Source organism: Geotrypetes seraphini, chromosome 8, assembly GCF_902459505.1.
Source record: "Geotrypetes seraphini chromosome 8, aGeoSer1.1, whole genome shotgun sequence".
Classification (NCBI taxonomy): domain Eukaryota; kingdom Metazoa; phylum Chordata; class Amphibia; order Gymnophiona; family Dermophiidae; genus Geotrypetes; species Geotrypetes seraphini.
Genome location: NC_047091.1, coordinates 124879424 through 124890241, shown reverse-complemented (window position 1 = coordinate 124890241; position 10818 = coordinate 124879424). Strand labels below are relative to the sequence as shown.

General features: G+C 41.0%; 1 protein-coding gene across 6 annotated transcripts; it reads right to left on the bottom strand.

The window, feature by feature from the left end:
- Nucleotides 1–1999: 1999 nt before the first annotated feature.
- LOC117364692 (cold-inducible RNA-binding protein-like) lies at nucleotides 2000–10807 on the bottom strand. 6 transcript variants are annotated; one of them, XM_033954177.1, is made up of 8 exons: nucleotides 10653–10807; nucleotides 10014–10127; nucleotides 9818–9924; nucleotides 9307–9421; nucleotides 7550–7634; nucleotides 6018–6067; nucleotides 2313–2388; nucleotides 2000–2135 (listed from the first exon to the last, which is right to left on the bottom strand). In XM_033954177.1, exons 1-7 carry the CDS (start codon nucleotides 10744–10746, stop codon nucleotides 2384–2386), a joined length of 570 nt encoding a protein of 189 aa, XP_033810068.1. In that variant the 5' UTR covers nucleotides 10747–10807; the 3' UTR covers nucleotides 2000–2135; nucleotides 2313–2383. The 6 variants fall into 6 exon arrangements, with proteins under 6 accessions (XP_033810068.1, XP_033810070.1, XP_033810064.1 ...); XM_033954179.1 differs by having other exon boundaries at nucleotides 6018–6064; XM_033954173.1 differs by lacking the exons at nucleotides 2000–2135; nucleotides 2313–2388 and adding an exon at nucleotides 5045–5665.
- Nucleotides 10808–10818: the final 11 nt, after the last annotated feature.

Below are 10818 nucleotides of genomic sequence, written 5' to 3'. Positions count from 1 at the left end.
CCAGTCATCTAGATAAGGATGAACCAAAATATCCTCCTTGTGCAAGGCTGCTGCCACCACCACTCTTGGTGAAGGTAGAGCCATGGCCAGACCAAATGGAAGTGCACAAACTGATGGTTTTTCCAAAAAAAAAATCACCATGTAAAGGAACATTAATTAAAATAAGCTCCCATTATCTACTCATGCTATTCAATCACATACATGGGACCTAAATCCATTTGGCCATGCCTCGAGGAACATGTATGTAGAGAATGACAGACACCATAGAGTTCTTTTCCTGTCCTCATCTGCGGTTAAGGCAGAGCTTACAGGAATGGGGCAGGGACAGCAACAAAAAACTCAGAAGTGATTTTAGACAGGTATACTCTTGCATTCAACTGGCCCTTGCCAGATTTTTCTCTTGTCCTTGTTCGGCCCCATGGAAGAAGTAGGCATTTCATCACTCTTTCAGAGTTTGGTTGGTGGTGCTCAAGGTATGGTTCCTATGCCCTTAAGAGATTTGTACAGGGAGGTATTTTGTTTACTTTGTGGTGCCAAGGAGACATTCATCCTTAGATCTAAAGCAGTGGTCTCAAACTCAAACCCTTTGCAGGGCCACATTTTGGATTTGTAGGTACTTGGGAGGGCCTCAGGAAAAAAATAAAAATTACCATCCTAAAGAAATTAGAATTTTGCATGAGGTAAAACTCTTTATAGTTTATAAATCTTTCCTTTTGGCCAAGTCTTAATATTGTAATTTATAGCTAATGAGATATGATCAAGAAACTTACTTTTGTGATTACAATAAACATACCAAGGGCCTCAAAATAGTACCTGGTAGGCTGTATGTGGCCCCCAGGTTGAGGCCACTCATCTAAAGGGTGTGAACTGGGAGCTCTGGGTCCCTTTTCATATGGAGATCCTAAAGTATGTGATCTTTGCAGTCTGACTTCTCTTGACCTGAGAGGCCTACCTTCATATTCCTATTTAGGAATCAGTTAATTATATTCAACAAGGTTTGGTGCTAATGGCAAGGGGAAGTTAAACATACTTTGACTTGCACAGTACAGAAAAGGGTCACATACTGAAAGCTAAAGTAGATTTACTAAAACAGTATTTCTCAACTTGGTCCTGGAATACCCCTTGACAGTCAGGTTTTTAGGATATCCGTAATGAATATGCATAAACTTGATCTATATACACTGCCTCCATTATATGCAAATTTTTCATGCATATTATGGATATCCTGAAAGGCAAGGGGGTACTCCAGGACCAAGTTGAGAAACACTGCACTAAAGAACTTTAGACTAAAAACAGATGAGGATCTGAATGCTTATATGCTTGTCTTTTGTACTTCACTAGCAGTTATGGCTTTTCACCCCTGCTTGGATCTACAGCACAGCAAAATACTCTGGGCTGCATTGTATAACTAGTACTTTCATAAGCTTTAACACTTAGCAACTAGTGCTTACAACTGTAAACTAAGATCTGAATAAAGATTTCATGTCCCATTTCATTAGATCCTTTAAGCTCAAACATGTTAATAGGTACCTCTTACTGAGCTCAGTTAAATTCTGCATTTGATTAAAATCTATAAAGCTAGCTAATTGAAACTTAATGTGGTAGCCTCAGTGCTTATTTGAATATTTCAGCCACAACACAAAATTTGGGACTATGCAAGGTACTCGAAGCCATGTTTTTGTAGCACTGTTCCTGACAACCTTCAACCTGATGCTATACATTACACAACTTCCCCCGATTATTTTGGTTAGCTTATGGGTTAATGTTTTACTGCTATAAATCTACTTAATGGTTTGAAAAGTTACTGCACAACCTTATGACATCTTGGTATGATTACCATTTCCATTTCATTAGATTGTAAGCTCTGAGCAGGGATTCTCTTGAATATTGTAATTTATAGCACTATAGAAATTAGTAGTAACAAATGGATGGAGATTTACTACATAAATTTTTGCAGGAAATAACTCATTAGTAAAAAATGCAAACCAGGACCAACCAATGCAATATAAAATTACACTAGAATTTATTAATCTTTAAGGCATTTTGAAGTAGATTGGTCTAACAGATGCATCTTCCATTTCTGTCACTTTCCAGCCAACAATGAACTCCTCCAACTGTGCTTGTATACACACCATCTGTTTAGAAAACAAAAGTACTTCATGACAAAGCAGCATAAAATCTTCCTGTTGGTTAATACTATACAAATTTTCAAAAAAAAAAAATCACTGGTCTCAATTTGCAGAAAAATGAGAACCACTAGCAAATGAGGGATAGAATCAATTAGGATCCATATGATCTTAAGAAGATCATACCTGCAAGCCAGCTTCATCTTTAGATTCTACTGACATCTCAGCTAGGCTTTTAGATCATGATCTGCAGCTTATCAATCTGTAGAAACAGAAATATATTAAGTAGAGCATGGACCTTGTTACATGTTAACACACCCTCCCCCTTGAAGATTAAGAACTTCCACTGGTACACTTTGATTTGGGGAACTTTATTTGGACTATTGCTTAGTTCCCCAATCAATTTTCTTCATTACTAATGCTATCCTGGTAATATTGCTTCAGGAGAAGCAATTTGTCACTAATCTTTTAAGTGTTAACTATATCCATTAAGATTCTCTATAGATGAACAAGGATAAAAATCCAATCAATCCGTTCACTTTTAATCCCCAAAAAGGTTCGCTAATTCTCCTACTAGAAAAGGTACCACAAAAGACAATTGTTACTCTTATGGATGTATGAGCACAATTGCATAAACCATGGTTTAAAGTCTGAATCTGGCCAGTGTTTCGCAGGCACACTAAACTCAAATGAGCTCGAGAAGATGTGGACATGAGCAAAAGAGTTACCTCGAATTACAGGACTATTTCCACATATGAACTAGTCAAGAGCAGCTTTCGTCTCAGAAGTTTCACTGGAGGCACAACACTTCTTTCGCCAAGGACACTGCTGTTTTCCATATGCTAGCAGAGGATTCTTAGAAGTTTAAGGCATCAACAAACCCAACTACCATTCAGTCTTATGCTCTAACTAAGTGATTCTGAACTAGGTGTTAATTTTGGTCCATTCCCTTAGGACAACTATGGGCCTGATATTCAAAACAATTTAAACAGCCAAGAGCTATTTAAATTGCCTGTCCAGGGCTAACTGGGAATTTTTGGCAGCATTAAACCAGATAGTGCCATTAAAAATGCCTGGGTATCAATAAGCTGAAACCTTACCTAGTGGAATTCTGTGCAAATCTTTCACCTTCCCCCATATGGGTCTGGCCTCTTCCTGACAAACCCCTCCCCGCCATGGGATCAGAAATACCTGCAGGCCTCCCAAAGCAGCAGCACCGCTGTGAACAGGCTGCTTGTGACTTGCCCTGCCAAAGCCTTCCTTCTTGCCACATCATTTCCTGTATAGATGAAAGGCTCTGGTAGAGCTGACTGCAATGCTGATCTGGGGAGGCCTGAAGGTATGTCTGATCTCATTTGGGAGAGTGGGGGGTATGTCAGCAGGGGAAAAGCTAAACCAAGAGGGAACATGGGTGCTAGATCACAATTTGAGCAGGAAGAACATGGATACTAGGCCCTTAGTGGAGAAGAGGGGATGTTAATCCTGCAAATAGGGGGGGGGGGGAGCAAGGGACATTGATACTATACCTACAAGTTGAGTACATGGATGCTGCACTACAAGTGTTGGGGGGGAGGAGAATGAATATGGATGCTAGACCCATAAGTAGGGGGGAAGGAAAGTAAGAGATGCTTCACTGTAGACTGGTGTAGAAAGATGCCAGACCATGGGGAGTAGGGAAGAGATTTAGGGTACAAGAGGGAGAGGAATGCTGGACCTGCAAGTGGGGGGCATTTAGATTTTTCCCATCCTCCCAACAGCTCAGAATGGGTTACAAAAAGACATTTACCGCGTAGGGAGGACAAAGCTAAAGACTGGTTATAGGGGACAAACTAAAAAAGGAATAGGATACTGATAGAAGCATACAATGGGACAGTTTAACTATAAAGGGAGCAGTAAAGATAGCTTTCTAAGGGGTCAGTTTATTCAATATTTTTGGCAAAGAGGAAGGTCTTTGTTGCTCTCCAAAAGGCCATTAGTGAGCATTGTGGAGAACTGCCATACCGAGACAAACCAAAGGGTCCATCAAGCCCAGGATTATTTCCAACAGTAGCCAACCCAGGTCCCTAGCTAGAATCCAGGAAGAGTGGCCAAGACCAGAAAGGGGATGGGGAGGGAAGAAGATTCTTAGCCAGTGGAGGGAGATACCAGACTATGGGGGCCAAAGAGTGGATTCAGGGTGCAATTTAGAGGGAGACAAAACTGCAGTTGGAACCTAAGAAAGAGGCAGGAAGGAATTTCAGGCCTCAGGACAGAATTCTGAAATATAGAGCTTAAACTTTTGTGCAGAATTCCACCAGCAGTAAAACCTGCTAGTGTGGTCATTCCAGCTCAAATTGACATCAGGTTAAAAGCTACTGCATTAAATACACAGCAATTTATATGGTTATTAACTAGCTAGCTAATTTTGTCTGGATGGTGATGTTCAATGCCAGAACCTGGACATAAGCCCAGTCTTAAAATTAGGGGATAAAGCCACTAGTCAGTAAAATGCTTACAGCTAGTATTGGGCCCTATGTACTTAAAATGCTTGATTTTTCATTTGAAGTAACCTAGTTTGTTCCTAAGGAGTTTGAGGGGCAAATGTTTTAATAGACCTGACCAACATCCCCCATTACTAAGCTTTCAATAGCATGCCCATAAATGTGATTTAAGTTTGGGCATCCTCCTCCCCCCTCTCTCCCCCCCCCCCCCCCCCCGTTTGAGATAGGGATGGCAAGCTTTATTCAACTCTACAAAGGTGTACAAAAAGTAAAGCTGAATCTATTCTTCCTGAATAAACTGCAGGACAGGTTTTCGAGAGGATATGTATCTTAACTGGATTATCTGGGGCAAGCTAAATAACCAAAGCTAACTTCTCAGTATCAAAAGTTTAGGCATGAGAACAGTGTTGTGCATAAGATGTAATTGTCAGGAAAAAGCTTGTTTCAGATGGTCTTTTAATAGGCTTCGTGAAGCCAAAGAAAATATTGAATACAGGAATTCCTTAAATCACTTCATTACAACAAACTAAAAAGTTTTTCTTCCAGCAAAATGGGCTAACATTTCAGAACTTTAATAGAACGTTTTCAATTTCTGGGCAAGTTACACAGTAAAAAAAAAATTTTGCAGACTGAACATACAAGTAATTTCTCTTTGAAATATCAAGGTGGTTTACTTTCTCATGCATGCACTCACTCCAAATTCCACCTTGCTACACTAGAGAAATTCTATAAAAGTTAAGAGGTATAAATACTTAAAAAAATCCACAGCTTGTTCAGCTTCCAATGAATACTGAATTAATGTCCTTCAGACTAAAGAAAAAAAAACTGAAGTGATTTTTAACTAAGACACTCAGAATAGGAGCATTACTAAAGAAAACTCCAAAAAAATCTAGTCAGAAGCTGTCAGGCTGTGCTTAACATTAGAACAATTACTACAAACAAGGAATTACAAGTAGGATGTACTACACAATAACGATTCAGCGCAGCTCCAAAAATCTTTATAAACACAGCCATTGGAAGGACGATCTTGAGCCAGGAAGGATTTTTATTCGTTTGTAGCTGAGGACAAGAAGCAGGCAGAGTTGTAAAGGCACTGAAGCATAGTGACACGTTCCAGCATTCAACTCCTAGTTTTATCTGAGAAGCAGTTTCACGTCATGTTTTAGATGTCCCCTTCCCAGCTTATTCTGTATATTTGGAATGAACACATTGAAATTTGGGTTTTGGTTTGAAACTTAATTACAACTCATGCATTACAGCAAGGTTTTAAAAAGATCTCAAGACCCATAAAAATGGGAGAATGCAGGTGTTTAATATTGAAGCTGGATTATTCCTAGCCTTCAAAACATGGCAACAAATGTATGGGTAAGTATCCCCAACCAAGATTATGCCACTTTAGCTTCATACTTACCATAATCATAGTCTCTATAAGTACGTTCACCATAGGTCCCTTGATTCCTGCTGAAAATCAACATGTTCATGAGGTGAGTAGCCTAATCTTAATTAAATCTCCAATAAAGAGTTGTTTCCCCAAAAATAAGACGTCAATTTTGGGCCCACAAAATGCACTAAGTCTTATTTTTGGGGGCACAAATTTACTCCCAAGTCTCTCCCCTTATCCTAATGCCCCTCATTCCAGAACTTCCTTTTAACTGAAGGATGCCTAACTCCTGTGCATTTTATCAGGTATTCAATCATCCTTGTGCCTTTCTTCCCATCTACACCAGTTTTCTCAAACTCAAAACCTTTGCAGGGCCACATTTTTTGAATTTGTAGGTACTTGGAGAGCCTCAGAAAAAATAGTTAATGTCTTAAAAATGTGACAATTTTACATGAGGTAAAACTTTGTAAAAAATCTTTCCTTTTGGCTAAGTCAATAATATTGTAATTTATAGCTAAGACATGATCAAGAAATTTATTTTACTTGTGATAAACATACTGAGGGCCTCAAAATAGTACCCGACAGTCTGCATGTGGTCCCTGGGATGCAAGTTTGAGATCACTGCATACCAGTATCCCTCCATTTCTCCTTTTCATCCAAACCTCGATCACAAGACAAATACCTTCTTGCAAACTGCAAGCAATCTAGACAGGCTGCTTTGTGGCCTTCTCCCACCAGTGGGGAAGCACTACCAGTGAATCCAGTGCTTAACTAGGACTTGTATTAAGGCCTACCCCAAAAATCATGCTAGGGCTTATTTTCAAGGTAGGTCTTAGAGGAAACACAGTAGTTAGATTACTTTAATTAGAGCTCTTAATTTAGCATAAATACAGTGGAACCTCAGTTTGCGAGTAACCCGATTTGCGAGTGTTTTGCAAGACTAGCAAAACACTCAAACTTTTGACTCGCAAACCAAGCACTGCCCTGATAGACAAGCACTCACAGTCCAGGAAGCACTTCTGGGGATTCCTCTTCTGTCCAGCCTTCCACGTTGGGTGCCTTCCGCAGGTTGAAGGACCTCTATCTGGGCCTGCGCAGCCAGGTGCCGTCCCGCCTGCGCGTTGCATGTGACGCACACAGCATCAATCATCGGCATTGTGCATGTCAAGCGGGTGGGGCGGCGCTTGGCTATGTGGGCTCAGGTGGGGGCTCTCCAGCATGCGGGGGCATCTGACGTGGAGGGCTAGCCGGCGGACATTAGAGGCATCCCCCCTGAAGCGGCACTGTGGGGTTCTTCGAATGATGGACGGAGAAGATGGCACTGCAGCACCCGACGGTACAGGTACAGACCCTGGGTTCTGGAACGAATCTTCTGTTACCACTATTTTCTATGGGGAACTTTGCTTTGATAAACGAGCATTTTGGATTATGAGCATGCTCCTGGAACCGATTATGCTCGTAATCCAAGGTACCACTGTATTTAACTGCACCCAACATTTTGAACATGACCACTGAAATTTGTGTATTACAAATTCTTATGTGCTCATTACACAAATAGTTACCTTCCATAGTATTCTCTGGATCCACCACCATATCCTCCACTTCTAGATTCAAACCTGTTACCTCCTCTATAACCTCCATCTCCACCTGAGAAAGACATTAATATTTTCTTAATTCAACTTAATATTTCTGGGAATAAATTACTTTACTGTGAAATTAAATATCAAATATTAATTACATCACTAATATAATTTTGATTATGAGTTAAGTGTTCAGACCCTCAGCCAACAGGTGAATCACCACATCAGTTGCCTTTGGAACCATCATAGCATTTCACTGTGCCAAACTGCCTTATTATATTAACTTCACTTATCTGGATTACTTGGCAGTATGCGTTTCAGCAACCTCTGGTGAATGTGAATAATTTCTGAATATAAGTGAAGCTATGGTTCTGTTAAGTCACCTCCCAGACTAATTTTGTCCACTGTTGCTTCTTCACGAGGGGATGCTTTTTACGGCCACAATTCACTAAATCTCAAACCGGAGAACACTAGTTGAGCGCTCAACTAGTGTTTTCCGGTTTGAGATTCAGTGAATTGTGGCCGTAAAAAGCATCCCCTCCTGAAGTAACTAGCGTTGAACGCTCAACTAGCATTCTTCGGTTTGTGAGATCTTGTGAGCTGTGGCTGTAAAAAGCATCGCATCCTGAAGAGCAACAGTGGACAAAACTAGTCTGGGGTGTGTGTGGAGGATTTGACTCCAACAGCACTGCAGTTTCACTTATTCAGAAATTCTCCATTCATGTTTGTTTTTCACCAAAGAGGTTGACGAAACATACTGCCAAGTAATCCAGTTTAGAATAGTGAAACGCCAATGTGGTGTTGATTTACTTATTTGGCTGAGGGTCTGAACCAGACATGGGCAAACTATAGCCCTTGGGCATATCTGGTCCGCTAACCGTGAACCCTATATACCTCCCTCGAGAGCAGCATCAGGCTGGCAGCACTCTTAAACAGGCTGCTTCGTGGCCTTCTCTCGTCGGGGAATTCCCTCTGCTGCATCACTGATGTCATCAGTAATGAAGTAGAGGGAAGGCCCTGAAGCAGCCTGTAAAGCGTTGCCGGCCCAACGCTGCTCTGGAGGGAGGTATGTGGGGCTCATGGTCGGTAGGGTTTGGGGGTTCCGCTGCACAAGGAATGTGAGGGAAGGCACAGGGGGATGGGAGAGAGAGGAGGAAAGATATTGTGGCCAAGTCAAAAAGTTTGCCCACCCCTGGTCTGAGCACTTCACTTATTTAAATACAATTTTGGTTATAAGAGTTCTAATATGTAACTTTCTAGCTACCCAAGTTACTTTACACAGAGTGTCTGCCAGATATCAATTCCCTCCCTCCCCTAAGCACCAGCACAGCAGTGGCCCTGAACCACAACCCCACACCCAAAGCAGGCAGTGGACCTGAGCCGCAAACCCCTTCACTCTCCTGAAGCAGCAACCAGTCATAAGGTAGCACTTAATACAGGCTGCTTATGGCCAGCCCTAGCAGGGCCTTTCCTCTGATGGATCACTCAGCTCAAGACCGCTGCTGTGCTGGTGCTTTGGTATCAGAAGGAAAGTAGGTCACATTTCAGGACTGCCACCACTTCTACTGCTGGAGGGAGGATTTGCTTCTCAGGATGCTGCTATGCTAGAGCTTTGGGTCAGGAGGGAGGTGGTGTTTTACATCTCAGGACTGCAGCCACTTCTGCTTCAGGGAGCCTTTTATGCTAGTTGGCCGAGTGCTAGTTAACTAAAATTTTAGTGCAATTGCTCAACTACTCACTTCTTCCCCTGCCACGGAAAAAGCCTCTACCTCCAGAAGAGCCTCTGTAGCTGCGACTTCTATTGTCTGAAGACTGTCCTGCCTGGTCAACTCTGATTTGACGACCATCAAGTGTCTAGAATTAAAAAGTTAATAGTTAACCTACAATACTGCTGCTGGTAACCTAAACATTGGCAGCCTCTTCCTTATATGTAAATTGTTTTTGCCTAAAAACAAGTAGACATTTCCCACTATCTGTGGTAACTCTTAGCAAGATTAATATCCATCTTTGGATGAACATTTCTGAATCCAGTTAGTTGTTTTGGGCACTCATTTTTACAGAACGGCCATGTTTTAAGTCAAAACTGTATTTTTGCATATATATTCAATATTATGAAACTGACAGTATTTTACTAATAACAGTTAACATTTTAATAAATTAGTTTTAAAAAGTTCTCAAACACCAAAACCATATACGTTACTTTCATTGGTATACATTACTGATTAAATTAAAATCTTGCATGCCCCATACCTTTCCATTCATAGCCATCAAAGCATCTTTTGCATCATCTGCATTTTCGTATGTGACGAAGCCAAACCCACGGGATTTCTGTGTTTCTCTATCTTTAACTACAACCACTAAAATAAAGGTGCAATCAAAGATTAAAAGTTGTTTTAACTTGATAATGAAGAAAAAAGTAGATTTAGCCACCATTGTTTAAGCTTACCTTCAGAAATCTGTCCATATTTGCAGAAAACCTGTTGCAACGATTGCTCATTTGTATCAAAGCTCAAGCCACCTACGAAGAGTTTTCCTTCGTTTGACGCCATAGTTACTAGAACTGCACATTAAGACAAAGTAATTATAAATGCGCATGCGTAAACCAGCGCCCATATCCACGCCACGTGACTCCCTCCCTCCCCGCCCGATGCCATCTTAGTTCGGGATTTCCGCAAAACAGGCGCCATTTTATAGACTTAACACGATAAGTTTATCGAATATTTGCCATCGAAACGTTAAGCTTAACCACAAACTAACGCAGCTACCCATCAAGTAAAATATTAGTGTTCGAAAATAATGCGACTTGTTTCATGTTTAAACTTTTCGTATAATTTTCCTAACGCACTAGCACAAAACCGATGTCGTTTTAGAAGAAAACTATACTTAAGGTGTAAACATGAAACGAATCTGACTAGTACAAAACCGATTTCTTTTTAGACCCGCAATTCATCAAGTCGATAGGACTCGGGTACGAGTCAATGGCACTTAACAGCAACAACAAACGCACCTCCTTCACCTTCGATAAAATAACCCCGAGTAGCTCATCGTACTCACACCCAAATCCCAACGCCATAATGAATCTTACCATAAACAAAGCACGAGCAGAAAAATACACTCAAGGCAGAAGCATCCGATAAAAAAGAGAGAGGGCAATGTATGTGGAGCTCCTTATATAGCATTCTTCGCCCCGCCCATCTTGTTAATATGTCACGAGACAATGCTCTCTTTTCAACCAATGAGAGACAGAGGGA